Here is a 25,648-nt window from a genome sequence, read left to right on the forward strand (position 1 = left end):
ATATTAACAAAATCTGTTTTTATTTTATATTAAAGATTGGCAGCATGGAGACGGGCGCGGATAGCATGGACGACGACGTTTTCGAAACGATAGAGGATAGCCGATTGAAGATAAATGCTATCAATTCGCAACAAAAAGGCGGTACTCCGTCGCCAACGGGCTACAGAAATTATAAACCTCCTGCGGAAGTTTTGAAATTGGCCGAAAATGATATTATCGAATCCGTAGAACCCATCGTGCACAAGGTAAGAAGTATTTGTCACTATTTTATACATTTTGTCATCATTTTTTTTATGTTAATTTTGGAATTAAGGTTCAACTGATTTTTTTCAAAAGAATTCTTATCATTCTCAGATTTTGTGGTCAGACTCGAAACAGGTGCACCACATTTTTCCTATAAGTACTATTTTTAAGCATAATCTATGTTTTATTTTTAATAAAATGAGGTTATATAATTGTATGTTGTAATATTTTATTTAAGAACCTCTACTAGGCGAGTGGCAGCAACCCCAATGGGTTGATTTCACGTAACGAGTACAGTGGCGAGACAGCAAACTTACTAGGCCGAGACAGTGGTGAGGACGAGAGATGGTTTATACGTATTTGGCAATTTTTTTAACTTGGAGGCGAGTCAGTTCAGTTTCGATTCACAAAAACAAGGAGTAGTGTGCTTATGGATCGTAAAGCTAACATTAAACATATATCAAACAGCTTATACCACTGCTTATACAAGAATTGACGGATATATTATAAGAAGGAGATAAGGATATTTGGACCATAGACTGGCTGTAAATAAAAAAAATGATTGTTAATATGCTGGACAACCTGAGAGCCAACGATCGGCAAGCGGTCTCGGCACCTTAAGAAGAAGAAGGACTATAGACAACGAAATAAGTATAGAGCAATATTTATTTCTTCTACAATCGATACATATGCTGCATCACGTTTTTGTTTATTTTTATACTCCAAAGACTTGAAATTTCATAGGCACGGGTCTGACTTATACAACTGAACTAAGCTGTATTGCCATATCTGAGTTCCATTTGTTAGCTATTTTTGAGAATCACAAATCACATTGATTAACTCAAGTCGTCTCCTCTGATGAAGTGGTAATGTGCACAGTTACACAGCGAGTGTTGTTTACACATACCGAGTGGATTAGCGAGTATACGATTGAAGGGTGGGAGATGAAGCTGAAATTATGAAAGATACGAAGGAACTGATTAACGAGGTAAGAGAAATGAATAAAATATACAGAGAAGAAATAAAACAGCTAAAAGAGGAAAATTTGAAGATAAAACAGGAAATGAAAGAATTGTGAGTTAAAATGATTAAAATTGAAGAAATAGAAGAAAGGCTAGAAGTAGCTGATAGGAAAGACAGAAAGAACAATATTATTATAAGCGGTCTGGAAATTCCAAATGCTACAGAAAAGGAAATGGAAGATAATGTAAAACATTTTTTCGAAGACCAGTTAAAGATAAAAATTTCTGTCCCAAAAATAAAGGAAATAAAGGAGAAGACATACCTGATTAAAGTAGAGAATTTTACACAAAAATTGGAGATAATGAAAAACAAATCTAAATTAACTAGGGGGAAATATAATCAAGTATATATAAATAACGACTTGACCCAAAACGAAAGAAAAATTCAACAAAAACTGAAGGAAATTGCGAAACAAAAAATAGAAGAAAGGAAAACAGTAAAAATTGGATACCAAAAACTTATAATCAATGGGCAGAAATGGACTTGGAATACAAAAAGCAGCGAATTGGAAAGGGATAATGCCAATACAAAAAACTGGACAAATTAACTGCAAGGAAAAGCAAGTGCAAGGACAATGAGGAAACGACAAGGCAAGAAATAGGTAATGACAATGGCAAACAGGATAAGAAAAATATTTGGAGACTAGCAACGTGGAATATCAGAGGACTAAATGGTAAAGAAACAGAATTGAGTTACGAGTTCGATAAAAACAAAATAGAAATATTAGGTATTACAGAAACAAAAAAGAAAGGAATTGGTGAAATATACCTAGAAGGCGGTCATTTGCTTATATATAGCGGGGTTCCACCGGAAAAGAGAGCAGCTGCAGGAGTAGGTACTATAATTAAAAAAGAAAAAGTAATAAATATACAGGACTGGAAAGGCTGGTCAGAAAGAATAGTCGCTCTTGAGATGAAAGATGAACAGGGAGAGCCACAGACAATAATTACGGCATATGGACCCGATGAAAATGAGAAAAAAGAAATCAAAGAAAAATTCTGGACAGACCTAAATATAGCAATAGAAAACAGTAAAGGGCGGATTTACGTCATTGGAGACTTCAACGGAAGAGTAGGAATCAAAGATGAGACAGTAACGGATGTAATTGGAAGGTACGGTGAAGAAGTGAGAAATGATAATGGAAAAAGGTTAATAGAATTCTGCGTACTAAATAATTTAATAGTAACAAACACACACTACCAACACAAAGACATACATAAATTTACTAGGCAAGGACCAAGAGAATCAGAAAAGTCAATAATTGATTACATACTAGTAGAACGCGACAATCGAAAGGTAATCCAAGACGTTAGAGTCAGAAGAGGACCAGAAATAAGTAGTGACCATTATTTGTTGGAAGCTAGAATAAAGAATAAAAACAAAAAACCCCAGGAACATACAAAAGAAAACAAAAGAAAAATTGAATACGAATCAATCAGAACTTACAAGCTCAGAAACAAAGAGATTGCCCTAAGATACAAAGAAATGGTTGATTTAGAAATAGCAGCTCTGGAAAATGCAAATGATAGTAACAACCTAGAACAAAAATGGCAATCATTTAAAAATATATTACTGGAAGCGGCGAAAAAAGTATGTGGCATTAGTAAAAGGAATGACAAGGTGAAACAAACAAACTGGTGGAATGCCGAAATAAAACAACAAGTGAAAACTAAGAAAAAACTTTGGAATAATTATTTAGGAAACAAAACAATAAACAATTACAACAAATACAAAGAAGCAAGAACTGCAGTAAGAGATATGATAAAAACAGAAAAGGAAAAGAGTTGGCATCAATTTGGACAACAGCTGGAACACAATAGCAAAGAAAATCAAAAACTTTTTTATAGAACATTAAAATCTCTGAGAACAGACAAACCTAGTAAGGATATGAGAATTAAAAACAAAGAAGGAAAAATAATCACAGAAGAAAAAGAAATTATTGAAAGATGGCGACAACACTTCCAAGAATTATTAACTATCACAAAAGAGGATAGGAATAAAGAAAACAGTAACGCGACAGGTAGTGAAGAACAGAGAACAAGCATCGAGATAACAATCGAAGATACAATAGAAGCAATAGGCAAACTTAAAAACGGAAAGGCACCTGGACACGACCATATACCACCGGAAATGCTGAAGTACATGGGAATGAAAGGCGTAAAACAATTAGCTGAAATATTCAAAGAAGCAAGCAAAAAAGAAACAATACCGAAGGACTGGGAGATAGGAGTAATAGTGCCGATATATAAGAAAGGAGACCACAAAGATTGTAACAACTATCGAGGAATTACACTGTTATGTTCTTCTCTCAAAGTCTATGAAACAGTACTAGAAAAAAAGCTGAGAAACATTACAGAAACTACTTTAAACGAAGCACAGAGTGGCTTTAGAAAGGGACGAGGAGTGCAAGACCATATTTTCACGGTAAAACAAATAATTGAAAAAACGTTACTGTCTAAAAAGAAAGCATATATGGCATTCATAGACCTGGAAAAGGCATTCGACAGGGTGAAACGACAAACTGTGTGGGACAGCTTGATAAGAAGAGGGGTTGACGATAAACTAGTTGAAATCATCAAAAGTCTTTATAAGAGAAATAGGAACTACATAATACATAAAAACATGAAATCAACAGAATTCGAAACAACTGAAGGACTAAGGCAAGGAGGTGTCATGAGCCCAACCCTCTTCAACATCTTTATGGACGAAATCATGATAGAGTGCACACCACAACTAAAGAAATTGCATGTAGGGTACAGGAATCTCCATAGCGTAACCATTTCGGAATGTGCATTCGCAGATGATGTAGTAGTTATCTCAGAAAAAGAAGAAGACCTGCAAAATAACCTGCAAGCATGGAATCACGCATTATGTAAACAGGGTATGAAGATAAATACACATAAGACGAAGACCATGATAATATCGCAAGAACCAGTCGTAATAAATATGCAAATTAATGAGGAGGCAATAGAACAAGTAAACTATTTCCAATACTTGGGCGTTACAATCGAAAATAATGGAAGGCAGGACAAAGATGTTGAAGAGAGGATAAGTAAAACATCAAAACTATTTCATGCAATAAAAAATAGCTTCTTAAACAAAAAGGAAATCACAAGAAAAACCAAACTAACTGTATTCAACACCATATATAGACCAGTGCTCACATACGGCTGTGAATCATGGATACTAACTAGAAAACTAAAAAGCAAGATACAAGCCCTAGAAATGAAGTATTTACGAAGAGTTAGAGGAGTGACAATGAGAGACAGAATAAGAAGCACAGATATACGCACAGATCTTAAGACGAAATCTGTACTTGAGTATATTGAAGAAAAACAACTAAGTTGGTGGGGACACATGAAAAGAATGAAAGACAACATACCGGTGAAGAAAATATGGGAAGCCAGGATACAAAAGAAAAGAAGTAGAGGAAGACCTAGAGAAGATTGGGATACAGTAGTCGCTAAAATCATCCAAAGGAAGGGGAAAACAATAGCAGAAGCAAGCCGATTAGCATACAATAAGAAACAATGGTCAACATTTGTACACACGTGAAAGGATGTACCAGTCCCGACACTGAAAAGTAAAAGGGACTCAAAAGACTATATATATATATATACAAATCACATTGATTAACTCAAGTCGTCTCCTCTGATGAAGTGGTAATGTGCACAGTTACACAGCGAGTGTTGTTTACACATACCGAGTGGATTAGCGAGTATACGATTGAAGGGTGGGAGGTCGAAGACTCGGCCTAGTAAATAGAACAATATCCGAGTGACTGTCTCGCCATATGACTGGGTCGAGTGCTCGGCCAAGTACCCGTTAGTATGTTTATACCAAACGAGCACTCGGCCGAAAACACTGTCCCGCAATACTCGTTACGTGTAATCAAGTTTTAACGTTAAACGGCGTTATATACCGACCACGAAAATCAACTTTAAGGTGAATAACCAATTTTGGCTAAATCGGAATTGGAATCGCTAAATCCGAATATAAAGTTAATTTTTATCTAGAATTGGTGGAACATGTTCAAAAATCAGATTTTCTGCAGAAATGCGAAAAATCAATTTAGATGATTTTTTAACTTTAACTCGCTGTATCTTTGGTCAATGTAAATATTTCCTTTTGAAAATTTTATTGTATCATCTTTGAAGTATTTAGATAGCAATGAGTTTTATCCGAGATGTTTATACAAATTAAAAGAGGAGTTGTTAATTTTTAAATATTTAGTCTTCAGATTTCGTTAGTTTCATGTTTACTTAAAAAAGTTGAGTGACAAACTTTTTAGTTTATAATTTCAACTAACATAGCATTAAAATATATGCCATGAAGAAGTTTTCTGGAAAATTTTAAGTCAAACTATATAGTAGGAAAAAGTTATGTGACTTTATAACGCCCCAAAAACGCTTATTTCTCAAGATACTAACCACGGTGAGGTAAATGGCTAATTTTCATCATAGCTTATGTTTTTCATGGTGCTGAAAACGAAAATGAGGTTTATTTTGAATTTTATATGGGGGAACATTGTCAAAATCACAATTTTACCCTAAAAATAAAAAAAATGAAATCACGTTTTTCTTAAAATTAAAAGCTGCACCATTTTTTTTTCTATAAAATATTTTGTTCTTTGTACTCCATTTTAATATAAACTTGATTAAAAAGCTATATTTCAATTTTTGTCATTCAACTTTTTTGATTAAACTTTGCAGTTCAGGAATATGCACCTTGTACTTTAATAATATTCATAACTTTTATTATAATAAGACGGAAAGATTGAAACAGCTCCCATTGTCTTCAGAAAGGTGAGAAATATTCACTAAAGGAGTAGTGGTCTTTACTCCTTCGAGTAACAAGGTCCATTTTCTGTTGGAATTTACCAGCTGAACAGACGGGGTCGTGAATTGTAAGTTTTTTGAATTCCCTCTTGTCTTCTTCGCTTCAGCATCCATTTGGCTTGCAAATTTTAGAAGCCTTGGAGGTGTTACCAAGGAAATGGACCAATAAGTTTTCGATTTAAAAATCTTTTAGTAATATTTTAATATTTTCTAAATATTATTAATAATGCTATTAGGATCGAAAACTTCATCTTTTAATTGCCAGATGACGCTAGTCACCTAATATTTTCACTTCAATTGCAATGGGTAGGAAAACCTCTCAGTGCGGATCAATTAGGATATGGAGAACAAGCCTACGTTCTTTCCGATGAGGCTCCAATAAGAGCCGAAAATCGCGATTCAAGGGACTGGACTGCGCGCCGTATTCTAATTGAAAAGTAGGATTGTTTTGCCTTCGCATTGCAACTGAATTAAAAATAAAATTTTTATTTTATTTTATATTGGTCTTTACTCCTTCGAGTAACTAGGTCCATTTTCTGTTGGAATTTACCAGCTGAACAGACGGGGTCGTGAATTGTAAGTTTTTTGAATTCCCTCTTGTCTTCTTCGCTTCAGCATCCATTTGGCTTGCAAATTTTAGAAGCCTTGGAGGTGTTTCCAAGGAAATGGACCAATAAGTTTTCGATTTAAAAATCTTTTAGTAATATTTTAATATTTTCTAAATATTATTAATAATGCTATTAGGATCGAAAACTTCATCTTTCAAATTTGTGAATTTAGTAACATAATAATTCCTATAACTAATACATTTCAAAATACACGACGCACAACTCGATTCGAATACAATAATATTACGCGTCGATCACTGACTGGACTGCTGGCAGAATTTCTCCTCTTATATACTTCGGTAGCGTTCATCCCGAATGCCGTGGTAAGGACTCGTATTCTCTCGTAATGACTAGAATCTTCGATCAGAAATAGGCCAGATTATGAGCGGCATATTATAAATAATGTCACATTGCCCCTCCTTAAAATATGGTTCCTCCTGGAACCTTGTCGGGACTGGAACTGGATGCTGGTATCTGCAACTGGACCCTCTTTTACAACTCCCAGTTGTATAAAAGTGACAGGGGACGGCCTTCGCTCCGCACCAGTAACTATGCGGATTTCAACAGACTAACACCTGGACCTCGGTGTCTTTAAAAATTTCTTCCACCATATTGCGGACAACTCTCCAGTCTAATTGGCGGCATTCTAACTTTGGCATGGCTAACTTTTGCACGTCGGACTCCAACAGGTGCTCTCTCAATTGGAATAATGCATCCCATACATCTTGGTAGGTAGGTTGGTCATGGACAGTCTCTTTTGTTACCAGATGGAATAGGTAACGTGATTCATCTTGGAGTTTCAATGCTTTGCCAGGAGCTGGCAGTTGGCATTGAAGTTCTGCAACTCGACCAAACTTTCTTCGAAAGGCAGATGCCAATCCTCGTGCCTCTCTGATACTGGCCGGGATGGTATGGGCCAGTGAATAGTCATCGGGAACTGCGAGTAGATCTCGATTTTCTTCAGTGGTAACACCATGTCTCGCTTTACCGGTACCTCCGTATGCCCCCATGAACTCTTCAAACGTGAGGTCGGGTATTTCTCGAACTTTGTTGACTTCCAGTTCTTCATCTACGTCGTGGTCTCCCTCGTACGGCGCCAACTGGTTATGGTGGACTATCATCGGCTTTCCCCTAGGAATCTTGCTTATTCGGTAGATAACGTCAATAATTTTCTTGACAATGACGTACGGACCTTCCCAGAACTGCTGCAACTTAAGAGAACAACCTGTTCGCTTCTTTGGATTATAAAGCCAGACTTTGTCGTTCTCCTTGAAACATCCCTTCTCGGCTTGGGTATCGTATCGTTTCTTCATTCGGTCGCTAGCGATCTGAAGATTAGAACGGACCAACTCATATATATCGTCCGTTCTTCTTTGCAATTCATTCACGTAATCCTCACCAGCAACACCTTCTCCAGGTCGACATCTAAACTCTAGATCACATGGTAGACGCATCTCACGTCCAAATAGGACTTTTGCTGGTGTTTGGCCCGTTGATTCATTAACAGGGGATCTATAGGCCATTGCGAAGAACGGAAGATACTGGTCCCCGTCTCGCTGATGATTGGACACCATCTTTGTCAAATATTTGCAGACTGTCTTATTCATACGCTCCACCATTCCATCCGATTGCGGGCGATAAGCCGTGGTTCTTGTCTTCTTCATGCCTAGTCTATCACAAATTCCCTGAAATAGATCGCTCTCAAAGTTTCTTCCTTGGTCACTATGGATCTCCAGGGGCACTCCAAATCGGCTAATGCAGTCTTTGATTAACATATCTGCAAAAGTGGCGGCCTTCTGGTCTGGAATTGCGTAGATCTCAACCCATTTCGTGAAGTAATCCATTACCACCAACATGTATTTGCATCCATTTTCACTTTCTGGAAATGGCCCGGCAATATCCAAAGCTATTCTTTCAAGCGGACTCCCAACATTGTACTGTCTCATAGGAGCCTTCCTTTTCCGGTAGGGTCCGTTACTTGTAGCACAGGTAGTACATCTCTTACACCAGTCCTTCACATCGTCGGAACTACTCAACCAATAAAATCGTTCCCGAATTCTCTGAAGGGTCTTCTTTACACCAAAATGCCCTCCTGATGGACTGTCGTGTAACTGACGAAGTACTTCGGCTACTCTGCTCTTTGGAATCACCAACTGTGTTCTCCTCGCTGAACCATCATCATTTTTCATTACCCGTTTAAGCAAGCTGTCTTCCAAGATAAATGAGTCCCACTGTGCCCAATACGTCTTAACTACTGAGCCTAGGCTTGATATTTCTGGCCAAGATGGTCGACGATTTTCGTCTTTCCATTTTCGAATCTTCTGTAAAACTGTATCTTTTTCTTGTTCTTCCTTGATCTTGGTAGGCGTCCACTTGTCGTTGACCACTGTTGTTCTTAGTATTGCTGCTTCCTTTGACTATGTTTTGTTGCAATGGGAACACTCTGCTGGGCACGGCCTTCTAGATAGAGAAATCAGCGTTATGTGGTTAACTCCGGCTCGATGCTCGATCTTGAAATCATATTCTTGAAGTCGTTCAATCCATCTGGCGATCTGACCCTCTGGATTCTTAAACTGCATTAACCATTTAAGGGCAGCATGGTCGGTTGGGATTAGAAACTTCGTTCCATAAAGGTATTGATAGAAGTGTTCCACTGATTTCACTACTGCTAGAAATTCTCTTCTCGTGACTCAGTAATTTCGTTCAGGTTTTGAAAGCACTTTACTAAAATATCCCAGAACTCGTTCCTGTCGTCCTCATTGAATCTTAGACAGCACTCCTCCAATTCCCACATTACTTGCATCCGTATCTAAGATGAACTCTCCTTCTGGCAGTGGATACCCTAGTATTAGCGCTGTAATTAAATGTCTCTTCAAAGTTTCAAAGGCCGTTTGGCAGTCTCCATCCCAGCAATAATCCCTTTCTTCATCTGTAAGTCGCGTTAATGGCTTAGCGACATCTGCAAACTTCTTAATAAATCTCCGGTAGTAAGTACATAGTCCCAGAAAACTTCTCACTTGATGTGTATCAGTTGGTTCAGGCCATTCCTTAAAGGAATCGATTTTTCCTTTATCCACGGCCACTCCTTCTTTGCTGACTATATGACCTAAATAATTGAATTTACTTTAAAATAGGTTTCTTGGGGTTTAACATTAACTGGGCAGTTTTAAGTCGATTAAAAACGTCTTCTAAATTCTTCAGGTGGTCTTCAAACGTCTCCCCCAAAACGATTATGTCGTCTAAATACACCAGGCACGTTTTCCAAGATAACCCTCTCAACACATTTTCCATAAGCCTCTCAAATGTCGCAGGAGCATTACAGAGTCCAAAAGGCATAACGTTGAATTCTCATAATCCAGATCCTGTAGTGAAGGCCGTCTTCTCCTTGTCCACTGGATACATTTCTACCTGCTAATATCCAGACTTTTAGTCCAACGTAGAAAACAATTTACTTAAAACCAATGTGTCCAACGAGTCGTCAATCCGAGGCAGAGGATAACTATCTTTCTTGGTAACATTATTCAACAAACGGTAGTCTACACAGAACCTCGTAGTTCCATCTTTCTTCTTGACCAGGACCACCGGAGAGACCCATGGGCTCGTAGAAGGTTCTATCTTCTTTCTTCATTTCTTGAACAATCCTTTAAGCTTCCTCTCTCTTCGCCTGTGGTAATCGTCGAGCTGTTTGACGAATTGGCATAGCGGTACCAGTGTCAATTTTATGTTTGACAACTGTCGTTCTTCCTGTCTTTCTTCCTTTCGGTACGAATATGTCACGATATTGCCTAAGAAATTCCCTTAATTTCCTTTTCTCCATTTTGTTTAGAGATTGGCCTGCAACTGCAACCGTTTGGTCGTCGAACTTGTCGTTGGAACTATCTGATGCTGTCATCTGACGGATTATGGACGTCATGGGTACACAAGTTCCTACTTTTGTCTCCTTCTTGATGGTCACTGGGTAGTCATTGACATTAATCAATCTCACGGGAATTACTTTAGCAGAAGTAACCAATTCCTTTCCAATTATGATTCCTTGGCCAACCTCCTCGTCGTGGTTCCATGGCTCCATCATAACAGGTGTTCCTTTTTCTACAATTCCCTGTAGCCGTGCTACGATGATCATTTCACTTCTCGCAGGCACAACTGTATCTTCTTTAATGGCTGCTAGCACAGTGCTGTCATTATGTGGATGAAAAAGTACCTCCTCGTTGCCAACTTTGATTACCCTATTCTTAAAATCCAATTGAAATCCATGCAAATTCATTACGTCCATTCCTAATATAACACCTTCTTCGATGTCTGCAACTATAACAGTATGGACGAACTTTTCTGCTCCAATCCCTAATTGTATCTGGATTTCTCCGTGGGTGTTGGCATTTTCACCTGTGGCAGTCCGCAGTCGCAACCTCGTTGGTAAGAGTTTCTTACGGCTGTTTAAAACTGACGGTCGTATAATGGTCCTGGTCGCTCCGGTATCCACCAACAGTGTATACTTTTTACCATTTATTTCTCCATCTACATATACATACACTATCTTCAAGACATTTCAAAGAAGCTATTAGTATTAGATAGTCTTTAGAGAAGTTCTGAGTCGAGGCTGCCCCCCTAGGGCCTGTCCGTTCTCTTATTTCCTGCTGGCGAGTTTCTTGATTTACGTTCTTACTTAAACTCCGTGCGTGCCCATTTTCGCCACAACTGCAGCAATTCATGGTCTTCGTTTTCTTTGATGTAATGCCTTTCACCATATTTACCAGCTGGTCAAGTTTGTCTTCATCCTCTTCTTCTTTCACAGTTCGAACTGTACTGTACTCACCAGAGGCCTGCGTAGCTGATTCAAACTCGAGGGCCGCGGACAATACATCGACCAGCGTCTTGTGACGAGCTAATCGCAGTGTTTTCTGCATTTTAAGATCACGAAGACCATCAATAAATGTTTGAACAGCCGACATTTCCATCATGTCCTGGAAGCTGTTGGATAAGCAAATCGTACTAGCCTGGCAATATCTAGCTCATATTCTTGAAGACCTTTCTTTTGTCGTCGGTTTTTAAGCCGCGCCTGATAGACATACTCCAAATGTTCGTGCCCATAGCGCATGTTTAGTCTCTTCATAAGTTGTTCAAAATTATTCGTCTCCTCTACAGCTATGGTCTGGAGTACATCCAAAGCCTTTCCTAGAAGAGCAATAACCAGATTTACAGCTTTGTGTTTTTCAGACCATCCGTTCGCTCTTGATACTATTTCAAACTGTTTCTTGTAATTGTTCCATGATGACTTTCCGTCGAAATTTGGCACCTTAACACGAGCAACACTCACATTCCCTTCAACTATCGACCGTGGCTCCAATTTGTATTTGGTTTCATCATCTTTAATGTCTGTTAAGATGGGTTCCATCCCTTTGTCTACTTTTCCGTTTCCTCCATTTTCTTTTCTATTTCCTTGATCTTTTCTTCAAAAGTAGATTTTATGGATGATATCTTGTCGTCAAAATCCGAAGTGACTTTAGAGATCTCGTTAGTCATCTTGCTTTCAAGGGATGAAATATCACCCGAATCTTTCGAAATCTTGTTCTCTAACGATGTAATGTCTGTCGAAACTTTCAAAACATCCGAGGAAACTTGGGAGATTTCACTAGAAACCTTCGAAATTGACGAAATCACAGCAGCATGCTTGTCTTCAAACAAATAGGTTTCTGGATCTTGACCCTCTTCTTGCAGAGCGTTCTTTAGACTTCGACTAGATCAATCTTTTTCCCAGTAGTGTCCATGTCTCTCTCCTCTAACTCGTTGCGTAGCTCCTTAACGAGCAGATCAGTAATTTTCTGCTTATGCTGTGAAGACATGGTCACACACTTTATTTATTACGATTTATATTTTATTTATTTTTAAAGATTCCACACTGTATTTAACGCGAAAATTTATGTTGATTTTATTTAAAATATCCCCACTTCTCACACCAATGTTATAAAACTGACTTGACTTTTCTGATTTATTTATGTTCTTTTAGCACTAAGTTTAATTTAAATAAAGGAAGACTTACTTTATATTAGTTTATTTTACATCACTTATTTAATTTATTTAAATAGTTACAAATTACTCAAACTAACACATCTCATTTATTTACAAACTCAAATTTATGATTTTACTAACTAAACATAATAATTCCGATAACTAATACATTTCAAAATACACGGCGCACAACTCGATTCGAATACAATAATATTACGCGTCGATCACTGACTGGCCTGCTGACGGAATTTCTCCTCTTATATACTTCGGTAGCGTTCGTCCCGAATGCCGTGGTAAGGACTCGTATTCTCTCGTAATGACTAGAACCTTCGATCACAAATAGGCCAGGTTGTGAGCAGCCTATTATAAATAATGTCACACCTAGAACCAAAAAAGTTAAGTTTTCCGTTTTAGTTGGAAAAATGTCTCGAATAAAAGTTACTTATGTGTTTTTACGTAAGGAATCCAAATCTGCAATAAAAAAATGGGAGTTCCTATTTAAGATTTTAAAGTAACCCCCAGCCCACCTCTGTGGGTGGTAGTCTTTTATGTCATTCGATAGACTTTAAAAAAAATTTAACACGTATTTTCAGTTTTTTGATCTGATGTTCATTTCGCGAACTATCGCCGGGTTCCTATTTTAAAATTTTAAAGTTACCCCCACCTCTCTCCGTGTGAGCCGTGTTTGGTATCATTCCAATGATTTTAAAAAAATATTGAATATGTATTTTTCAGTTTTCCGATCTGACGTTCATTTCGCAAAATATTCGCTTTTTTGTGAAACTTTGTGACTCGCCCATTCCCTTACGCCCCGCTCAAATCGTCAGATTTTTGAATTATATACTGTTCTGCATCTTAATCTGACGATTTCGAGTTTTTCTAAGAATATATATTTTTTTGGGCCCCCTATAGCGAACTCCCCTGTACTAAGAGTCCATATACGGTAGAGGTACATTTACAGGGTACACGGTTTCTCCCCATATTATTTTCTGACGTGCTCGAGTAACTGCAATAATCTCCGCTTGGGCATCCCTACCATAAAGAAAAAAATATATGCATAATAAAAATATTATTTTGTTATTTTAAAATACATAGGACACAAACTCTAATATTTTATATATAGTTTTATTATGAAATTTTGCACATCAAAAAGTTCTCGTCATATAATTGGCAAATTAGTTATGTTTCAATATTGTTTCCAAAACATCCGTTTACTAATTTTAGTTTTCCAAAATTATTTACTCACTTAATATATATAAATTATATTTTGCAAATATTGAAATAGCGAGTCACTTCCTCTTGGTTATTAAATTCTCTGAAATTGTTAGATAGTTATTCTATATAAATTATTTCGTTAATTATAACTATATTTCCGGGAAAATATAGCATTCGGCAAATATGTACCATGTATTTTCTATTTTAATACCACAGGGGAGTCAGTAGATATCGAAAACATGCATTGTTTCGGAATAGTTCAAACAAGCTTATATTTTTCTAAAACTTTTTTTGTTAGTTTATATACACGTTAAGATAAACAGTTCTACTCACAGATTTAGCCGCTAATTGTTTATTAATTGTTTAAACAATAACAATTGTTTTGTATAAATAATTTTAAAAATATCGTTGAATTCATCATTCTACTTTGATAAAATATGTTTCTATTTTGTCTTTGATTATGCTGAATCCGAATATGGCATTACAATCTGAAAATTCAAAAATTTTGAGCTCTTATACAGTTCCTATGTCTGCGTAACTAGGAACGATATGGCAAACTTTTTTATTATCAATTTTACGAAAAAAAGTTATTCTATATAAAATGCTTTACCTGGTCTAAAATCTAAGATGCAACCATCATATATCAATGTTAAGTACCCTTATACTGCCATCCTAAGAAAGAAGGCAGTATCTCCGCAAATGTAAGTTTCGAGATAATGCAGATTTTAATAAACGAGGCTGAGCCACCATGAAAATATTTATGGATTCTGGAATTGTTTAACTGCGTTGTAGTTCTTTTTCATATCTTTCATATCATTGAATAAGTTTATTTTTTTATAAGATATTTTTATAAATTTTAATGAAAATGGCGGTTACTGCTTTTACGCAAGGTATGTTATTACAACCTTGCTTAAAAGTAGTCAAGCAGTTGCCAGATTAAAAAGCAGTATCTCCATTTTTTTCTGCCTTTGAGGTTTGTATAAGATACTTACTGCCTTTTAACTAAATAATGCCTAACAGCAAAATGAGTTACTGCAATTTTAATAGTCTACCAGACCCAGGAATGAAGGCTTACTGCTTTCTAACTTTGTTAGGTATATTAATAATTGTATAAGAACCCATATAAAAGAGCAAACTCGAAAATTGTAAAATATGGAGATACTGCCTTTTTGCTTATTACGGCAGTATAGTTCACAATATTTCAATTACAAGGATGTAATTGAATATTGAAACATAGTTTTTCATTCCAAATGCCTTTCTTTAATGACAATTTTCGATATTGTGAAACATAAAGGTACTTTACTTTTGAGCGAAATTCATATTTTTTGACACACTTCGTATAAAATTAATAAAATTTGATATCTGATGGTTGCGTCTTAGATTCTATACGACGCAAAGTATTTTACAAAGAATAACTTTTTTTCGTAAAACTGATAATAAAAAAGTTATCAATAGTTACGCAGACATACTGTATGAGCACTCAAAAAATTTTTTTTAACATTTAATATTTTTTAAGCTTGTTATTAAATGTAATTTAGGTAAGTTGTACAAAAAAAAAGTTTTGATGACTTTGTACAAAATTTTTTTAACTGATATTTTTCGGTTTTTTATTACATTTTTTTATCTTTCTCAATTTTCTCAAAAATAAGTTGTTTATTTTATGTCCAAAGTAAAATAACGTAGTGAATTTCAAAGATTACATCTTAAGCTTTAAAAAAACACCTATAAAATTGTAATACATCTATTCAAACATGAGTAATACCATCTTAAAATGACAGTGATTCTGTAAAACTACGAAGTTTTCAATAAGTACATTTTCTGAGACGTCGTATCATTTGAATTAAATTTTTGAGATTTTATTTGAATTATACATCATTTAGTAAGATGTTTAAAAAGTAAGTTGTGCAAATTTGAGTGTTATATAAGTAAAACTGTATTATACAGGGTGTCCCGAAAAGATTGGTCATAAATTATACCATAGATTCTGGGGTCAAAAATAGGTTGGTTGAACCTCACTTACCTATATACAATAGTGCACAAAAAAAAAGTTACAGCCCTTTGAAGTTACAAAATGAAAATCGAATTTTTTTCATATATCGAAAACTCTTAGAGATTTTTTATTGAAAATGGACATAAGGCATTCTTATGGCAACAACATCTTAAAAAAAATTTAAGTGAAATTTGTGCATCCCATAAAAATTTTATGGGGGTTTTGTTCCCTTAAACCCTCCCAAACTTTTGTGTACGTTCCAATTAATTCATTATTGTGGTAGCATTAGTTAGACACAACATTTTTAAAACTTTTTTGCCTCTTAATACTTTTTCGATAAGCCAGTGTTTATCGACATATTTTGAATATTTGTCGAATCTACCACATATCTGTTTAAGTACGATTATAGAGACCTGTTAATAATCTGAAAATTTATTTATAATTTACATTTTTAGGTATATTTTAAAAAAGAAGCCACATCTCGATAAAAGGTGACTTGTCAAAAAAACACTAAGAGGCGAAAAAGTTTTAAAAACACTGTGTTCAACTAATGGTACCATGATAATTGTTTAATTGGAACGTACACAAATATTTGGGGGGTTTAAAGGAACAAAACCTCCATAAAATTTTTATGTAAATATATTAAAAAAGAAGCCGCATCTCAATAAAAACTGGCTTATCGAAAAAATACTAAGAGGCAGAAAAGTTTTAAAAACGTTGTGTCTAACTAATGCTATCACAAAAATTAATTAATTTGAACGTACACAAAATTTGGGGGGGTTTAAGGGAACAAAACCTCCATAAAAGTTTTATGGGGCGGACAAACTTCACTATAATTTTGTTTTAAGATGATCCTGCCATAAGAATGATACATGTCTATTTTCAATAACAAATCTCTAATAGTTTTCGATATATTGAAAAAAATCGATTGTCATTTTGTAACTTCAAAGGGCTGTAACTTTTTTTATGAGCACATTTGTACTAAGGTAAGTTAGGTTTAATCGAACTATTTTTGACCCCAGAATGTGTGGTATAATTTATGACCAATCTTTTCGGGACACCCTGTATAGTAACACATTTTTAAATAATTTTTAAACAAAATTTCTGTAAGTCTCACTTTCCGCCCACACCGTACTTATGCCCATACATTTTATTTCTTTTTATTATAACTATAAGATAGCTTAGATGTTATTCTTTCATGTCCAATTTGTAAAATTTCATTTGATCTATTAGTTAAAGAATTATATTAAAATAACTCAACCGTGCGCTTCGCCGAACGCTAGTATGCAGTGCGCCAATGTTTGTGGGAAGGATGATTTTAGCTTTAAAAATAAAAAATTATAGAAGCTATATATTTAATTTTAGAAATATCTTTATATAAGGTTTTTGTGTAAAATTTTCTGAATATTTCAATGGTCAAGTCAGTTTTTTATATTTTCGGAGTTATTTAAATTCGCAAAACATTTTTAAAAAAATTTCGCAATTCATTTGTTTAATAAAAAAATGCAGCACCCACTTCTGGAGTAGAACTTTTTGACATGTTGTTTATTAAACATTTATTTTCTTAATCAAATTACAAAAAGTTCTATATTGTTTGATTTTTTCCGAAGTCAAAGTCTCTATTGACTCCCATAATAGCATAATATCAAATACTAAATATCCAAAACTGATTTTTGCTGAATCAGTAGACATTTTAATATCAGTTTATCTAATTTAGGATGTGATTTTTATTTCTTATCTACCTTTATTGATTTCATTTTAAAAAGCCTTCCTTATACTTTCATCTCCAATTCCTCCGAGTTATGTTAAATAATCAACAATTCATTTGAAAATTAGTGAAAAAAAAAATAATTCAAATATTTTTCTCGAGATTAGAAAAATTCAAATACTACAAAAATCTCTAGCTAGAAAACGCATATGCTACAAGTTATTGCTAATTTTAATAGAATAATTATAATTAAATCAAACTGAAGTCTTATAAATCTACCCGAACTGGGTTAGCGATATGAGAGAGGAGAAATTAATTATATAATTGTGTTCCTGGAACGCTTGATTATTAAGAATATTTCTTACTTACTTCTTCTTTTTCGATGCCATATTAGGTCCCCTAATATTGGCGATTAAATTAGCGAGTTGTTCACGGTCTTCAGCTAATCGGAATAAATTTGAACAAGAAATTCTAGATCTTCTGCGAAGAGTTCAGTTGGAAAGCATTAGTTGGTGTTAAGATTAATAAATAATGATCCATTTAGTATAACCCTGTATAACGTTAGGACTTAAACAAGGAGACCCGTTACCACAAATCTTAAGATTAATAAATAATCATTCATTTTGTATAACGTTAGGACTTAAACAAGGAGACCCCTTATCACCAGTCTATTCAATTTGATCTTAGAATATGCAATAAGTAAAAGATCATCTGAGCTGACAGGGGATTTGCGAATCGAGGATCAAAACTATTATTGGCCTTTGCTGATAATATACATAGATACAATCGCTCATTCTACAAGAGACGTAAGAGAGGTGTTTTCTGAACACTACGAAGAAACAAGTTGTCTGGCCCTTCAAGTAAATAAAGAGAAGACGAAATACATGCTCGCAACCAAAAATCCAAGACAAAGAGTTAGGCAGAACATAACTATCAATGACCACAACTGCGAAATGGTAAAAGAATTTAAATATTTGGGGACGTATTTATTTTCACTCACAACCAACTTGATATTAAAAAGGCTGTCCACAAAATTCTGCGTAACCCGTAGAACAGCTGAAGATAAAGACCATTGGAGTCGATCAATATTTGTTTTTTTGGAGTCTATGGAGCCATAGTGCACCTTTTTTGTTGAGTAGTTATGATATTGTCTCGCAAACAGTGTTCATATATATATGATTTGATACACAGGATGTGACCAATTTATAAAAAGTTGGAAGACAAGAACTGTGACTATACTTATTTAGATTTTGGTTATAATTTTGATCCTTTGGTATTTTGTCTGTAAGTTTTGACTAAGTTTTCTTTAGCTAGAAGTTGTGTGAGATTATTTTTATTATGATTAGATGTCAGAAAAATAAAGTTTTCCAACTCCAGTTATACTTAATTTTTCTGTTAGTGTTTCTTCTTATCTTTCTCTATAGTTATTTATTTTGATACCGTAAAACAGATAATCCCTACAAGCCAATAATTAAAAAAAATTGCTGTCTGATATTCCCTACGTAGATTTGTAAATTTAATTTGTTTTCTTTTTTAAACATGCTTTGAATCATAAATCATTCGGTAAAAATAAAATATTTTTCTCATTTTTAATTACATTTTTTCTGTTGACAAACTTTTCTATAAACGACCCAGATTATACTTTCCCTTCAAATCCTTTCCTAATTAAAATTATGACAGGGTTTTAAATTAAAGGATTATACATGTACAATCCTCTCCAACAAATAACACACATGGACTCTTCATACGATATTTTTCCATTGTTTGAAGTAGTTAACATTTTCCCTCTGCGGAGTTTCTTTTACTTTTAAGCTTAACTTATACTACTGTACTAAAATCATAATAAAGATAGGTACACTAAAAATAAACAAATCAAGACACGTTGAGTGCTACAAGGAGCACTCCCAAATTATGATTTAAAATGTATATGTCGGTCGTCGGTCGTAGGAAATCGGCAAAATACGCCATCCCGTGAAAAGCCTAGTCATTACACGTATTGCCGGCAAACGCAATCATTATTACTTTGTTTGACTGAAATTATATGCCATTTCAGGGACTACCGTATACGGTTTAGGCAAATACGTTACAGCGTCTGACGGTTGTATGTTTAGTCAATTCAGTCATCAAATTAAGATTTTATCACATATCTCGTTGCAAGTATTTATTATTATATAAATATTATATAAATATGGATATCCACGAGGGTGTGTATTTTATGAAAAATAAACCAATATTATCAAGTGAACAAAGACGCCAAAAAGAACAACTTAAACCTAACCTTAAATATAAAAAATGCGCGACCGTTCATTCCTATACTCTACCTTATAAAATTCATACAGCTTTCATAAAATACACCCTTGTGGATATCTATATTTATACAGGGTGTCCCGAAAAGATTCGTCATAAATTATACCAGACATTCTGGAATCAAAAATAGTTCGACTAAACCTAACTTACCTTAGTTCAAATGTGCTCATAAAAAAAGTTACAGCCCTTCGAAGTTACAAAATGAAAATCGATTTTTTTCAATATATCGAAAACTATCAGAGATTTTTTATTGAAAATGGACATGTAGGACCATTCTCATGGGAGGAGCACCTTAAAACAAAATTATAGTGAGATTTGTCCACCCCATAAAAATTTTATGGGGGCTTTGTTCCCTTAAACCCCCCCCAAACTTTTGTGTACGTTCCAATTAATTCATTATTGTGGTACCATTAGTTAAACACAACGTTTTTAAAACTTTTTTGCCTTTTAGTATTTTTTCTATAAGCGAGTTTTTATCGAGATGCGGCTTCTTTTTTAATTAATTTACATACAAATTTTATGGGGGTTTTGTTCCTTTAAACCCCCAAATGTTTGTGTACGTTCCAATTAAACTATTATTGCGGTACCATTAGTTAAACACCGTGTTTTTAAAACTTTTTTGTCTCTTAGTCTTTTTTGATAAGTCACCCTTTATCGAGATGTGGCTTCTTTTTCAAAATATATCCAAAAATGTACATTATAAATAAATTTTCAGATTATAACAGGTCTCTATAATCGTACTTAACCATATACAAAAATATGTGGTGGATTCGACAAATATTCAAAATATCTCGATAAACACTGGCTTATCGAAAAAGCACTAAGAGGCAAAAAAGTTTTAAAAACACTGTGTTTAACTAATGGTGCCACAATAATAATTTAATTCTAACGTACACAAAAGTTTGGGGGGGGTTTAAGGTAACAAAACCCCTATAAAATTTTTATGGGGTGCACAAATTTCACTTTAATTTTTTTTAAGATGTTGCTGACATAAGAATGCCACATGTTCATTTTCAATAAAAAATCTCTAAGAGTTTTCGATATATAAAAAAAATCGATTTTCATTTTGTAACTTCAAAGGACTGTAACTTTTTTGTGTGCACTATTGTATATAGCTAAGTGAGGTTCAATCAACCTAATTTTGACCCCAGAATCTGTGGTATAATTTATGATCAATCTTTTCGGGACACCCTGTATAATAATAAAAACTTGCAACGAGATATGTGATAAAATGTTAATTCGACGATTGAATTGACTAAACGTACAACCGTCAGACGCTGTAACGTTCAATAATTCGGGCGGTATCACCGTTTGCCTAAACCGTAGACGGCAGTTCCTGAAATGGCGCCTAATTTCAGTCAAACAAAGTAATAGTGATTGTAATACAGCGTTTGCCGGCAATACGTGTAATGACTAGGCTTTTCACGAAATGACGTGTTACACCTATTGCCTACGACATATAGTGATGAGTGCACTAATAACCGGCAAAATAGCGCAAAATATGGAAAACATCTTGTGTTGTGAGATAAAACGAGATGAACCTAGTGGAGGTATTAAATTTAGCGATAGTAACTTTTAGATTGACATTATATTGATTGTTTCCCACCTTTAGACGTATCGGACGAGTTTGAGAAATGCCACTGTCACAGTGACAGTTTTCGTTAACATACTCCTTATCACTGTATATTGTAAATCCCAAATCACGATTTACAAAGTTTATACATTGTAAATTATGATTCGGGACAACTCCTCTTCACATTCAACATGTCTTGGTTTGTTTATTTCTTCATTTCGATGTGCCTAACCGTGACGAATATTGGCGATCATCGTGGCAATCTTTATTTTATCTGCAGCAGCGCGGAAAAGCTGCAAAGATGTTGTCTTGAACCAGGTTCTTACATTTTTCAACCAGGTTATTCTTCTTCTTCCTGGACCTTGCTTTCCAAATAGCTTTCCTTGCAGGATGGCTCGTGAGAGGGCATCTCTGGATTGATTTCCCATAATGTGTCCAAAGTATTCTAACTTTCGAGACTTGATGGTGGTCAGTACCTCTCGGTTCTTCTTCATTCTTCTCAGGATCTCCTCACTTGTGACCCGGTCAATCCACGGGATTTTAAGAATTCTCCGATATAGCCACATATCAAATGCTTCTTATCTTCTGCTCATATCTTCATTCAAGGTACACGAGTCAACTCCATAAAAGAGGACAGAGAAGACGTAGCATCGCAGGATTCTTACTTTTATATTAAGAAAAAGGTTGTGGCTCTTGAAAAAGGCCCCTATACTGTTGAAAGTGGATCTAGATTTTCCAATGCGCACTCTTATCTCTTGGTTGTTGGTCTATTCCTTATAGGTCTGGATCCCGCGTATGAAAAAAAAGTTGATTAATAGCAAGCTGAAAATTTGTTAATAGTTTAACGGTGTCTAGTCGGATAAACTTTGATATATGGGAACACTGGAACAGGGGAAGTTTTAATTGTGGAACAGGTTAAAAATTTGGAACGGCCAGACCACGAAAACGGCACATGTATTTTGTCCGACAAAACAGACTTAAACTCTCCGAACAGATATTAAACTCTCATGCAAAAATCAGACTGCTATTTATCACCAAATGGGCGTTTTAATGAGTGGAACATGGGGAATATGTCAAATGCCAGGAATTATGACAGGTGATAAATAGCAGTCTGATTTTTGCATGAGAGTTTAATCTCTGTTCGGAGAGTTTAAGTCTGTTCTGTCGGACAAAATAAATGTGCCGTTTTCGTGGTCTGACCGTTCCAAATTTTTAACCTGTTCCACAATTAAAACTGCCCCTGTTTCAGTGTTCCCATATATCAAAGTTTATCCGACTAGACACCCTTAAGCTACTAACAAATTTTCAGCTTGCTATTAATCAACTTTTTTTTCATACGCGGCATCCAGACCTATTATTTATTATGGTGCCGGAGTAGTTGTAGTGCGTCACTCTCTCTACAGGGGTTTGGTTGATGTGGAGTTGACCTCCTGAATATTTTTCTTGCTAAAGATCGCAAGCTTTGTCTTTATGTTTATATTGAGTCCGTTCTGTTGACTGTAATACGTGATTTTGCTCATAAAGACTTTAGATCTTCTAGGTGGTTTATTTCTAGTGCATCTTTATTGTGATGTTAGTATAGGTACATATTTGTTCAGTATTCAACCAACAGAAGTAGACAGTGGCGTAACAAACTCCGTCGCCCCCCCCGCAGAATTGGAAATGGGGACCTCGGGCCCAACTTAAAAAATTACTAAATGCGACATGTGTAACAAATACCTATATGTGTTACAGCCCAGTAAATAAACGTAAAATATGGCGACACCGTGTAATTTTCAGTGTCACCACCGAAGTGGCCAACTCAAGACTTTTCGAGTTATTTATGAGTAAAAATGTTTATTGTTCACCAAAAAAACCACGTTTTTAGGCGATTTTTCGCAAATAGTTCAAAAAGTATTTGATCGAACAGAATATTGTTAGCAAAAATGTATCAAGCTTATAAAAAAAATGAAACAAAAATGAAGTCTATCGATCCAGTAAAAGAAAAGTTTTTCTTATTCGTCACCTCATGAAAAGTTTTTCTTATTCGTCAAATTTCAAATCAAATATTTCAACGTGAAATAACCAAAAAATGAAATACTTTTCGGGGAAACTCATTAGAACTTTTTTAAAGTGTTTAAAAGAAGCTTTATTTTTTACACAAGTTTCTAGCATCAAAACTAAGCCAGTTACGCTCAAAATACAGTTAATCCCATTTTTTGGTAAAAAAAATTGTGAAAATATCCCCCTATTTAGCACCCCAAATGAAACTAATCATTATCGCCTTACAAATTACTTAACTTTTATATATGACCTGTAAGTTTCACCGGTTCAAAGTGCTTATTTTTAAAAGGGTTCTAGTTGAAAGGGCTTGAACGAGTCACTAATCACGAGTATATGCAAATTTTAAACAGCCATATCTTAGCCAATCTTTGTCTTACAAAAAACACAATAAAGCCAAAATATTTATGAAAGCAAGACCTACATTTCTTTGGGTCAATCCATTTCAAATCACTCAATTTTGGAGCAAAAAAAATTTTGGACCTCCGATTTGTCTGAAAATTGGTATATAGCTTCTGCGGGACGTAAAAATAAGATATTTAAGGTCAAAAAATCTTCTTCTTTTTTTCTCAAAATGTTATTTTATGCGACTTTACAGTGAGTTTGTGTTTATTTATACAAATTTGCATTTTCTATCGTAAAGTATCAATGGAAAACATAATATTTTAATAGAAGGGACTCAAAAATGTCATTATATGGCATTATAACAAGTTACTTTGATTCAAAACAAGCTTTTGATCAAATTTAATAGTGTAGAAAACGTTAAAATACCGTTTTTTATATTTTTCTCCATTCCCAAAATACATCATAATCGATTTGGCTGAAAATTTCCCACAGATAGGCAAAACATAGGACTTTAAGTGGTGAGAGGGATTTGAATTATATTACAATACCAAAAAAGTTACATGCAATATTATAGTCAAAAATATAGGCGTCTACTGTAAGTAAAATTAACTCGAAAATATCGACCTCACGACAAAAATTGTTAAAAAGAAATTGTAATAATTATAAATACGATTTATTTGGAACAATTTCAGTTCCTACCATTTTTGTCGAAAATTTAAAAATGGTGGAGATATTGAGCAAAACAGGTTTTCCTTTAAAATCAAGATGGCGGCTAACGTAACGGAGGAATTCATTCGTGATTTTAAATTTAGGCTACTATTGACTCCTCTAAAGATCAGAAAAATAAAATTTTGGGCAGCTCGGCATTCAATTTCAAATGCTATCCCGACTGGACTAATATATACTTTAGAGTCTGATATTACTGAATGTAACTTTTTTGGTATTGTAATATAATTTAAATCCTTCTAACCACTTAAAGTCCTATCTTTTGGCTATCTGTGGGCAAATTTTCAGCCAAATCGATGATGATGTATTTTGGGAATGGAGGAAAATGTAAAAAACGGTATTTTAACGTTTTTTAAACTATAAAATTTGATAAAAAAACTTGTTTTGATTCAAAATAACTTGTTATAATGGCATATAATGACATTTTTGAGTCCTTTCTATTAAAATATTATGTTTTCCATTGATACTTTACGACAGAAAATACAAATTTGTTTAAATAATCACCAAATCACTGTAAAATCGCATAAAATAACATTTTGAGAAAAAAAGAAGAAGAAGATTTTTTGACCTTAAATATCTTATTTTTACGTCTCGCAGAAGCTATATACCAATTTTCAGACAAATCGGAAATCCAAAATTTTTTGCCTGAGTGATTTGACATGGAATGTACCCTTTACTCTTTGAGATTTTTCGTATCACTAATATTTACTTTTTAAGTTATTTTGAAAAAAAGGCATTTTCCAAAATAAAAAACTTTTTTTTACTACAAAACCAAATTTTTTCAAAATTAAGATCTTCGAACCGGTCAAACTTACACATCATATAAACAATAAATATTTAAAATACATGGTAAAGCCGCAAATAGTGATGAGCAAAACAAGAACAAGACCAAGACCAGGCTAGTCTTGGTCTTGGTCTTGTTCTTGCAAGCTTGGTCTTGGTCTTGGTCTTGCAGCTGAAAGGCAGTCTTGGTCTTGGTCTTGGTCTTGCACTAGCCGGTCTTGTTCTTGGTCTTGGTCTTGCTGC

At 34.7% G+C, this 25,648-nt stretch overlaps 1 protein-coding gene across 3 annotated transcripts in view; it reads left to right on the forward strand.

The window, feature by feature from the left end:
• Positions 1–25,648, forward strand: part of LOC114330512 (ras-related protein Rab-37-like) — a 489,416-nt gene that overhangs the window by 36,758 nt on the left and 427,010 nt on the right. For all 3 annotated transcript variants that reach the window (XM_050643008.1, XM_050643010.1, XM_028279856.2), the window contains exon 2: positions 36–245. In XM_050643008.1, coding sequence (XP_050498965.1) covers positions 45–245 — 201 coding nt within the window. In that variant the 5' untranslated portion in view covers positions 36–44. The remainder of the gene's footprint in view (positions 1–35; positions 246–25,648) is intronic.

The sequence above is a fragment of the Diabrotica virgifera genome, chromosome 2, assembly GCF_917563875.1.
Source record: "Diabrotica virgifera virgifera chromosome 2, PGI_DIABVI_V3a".
NCBI lineage: Eukaryota > Metazoa > Arthropoda > Insecta > Coleoptera > Chrysomelidae > Diabrotica > Diabrotica virgifera.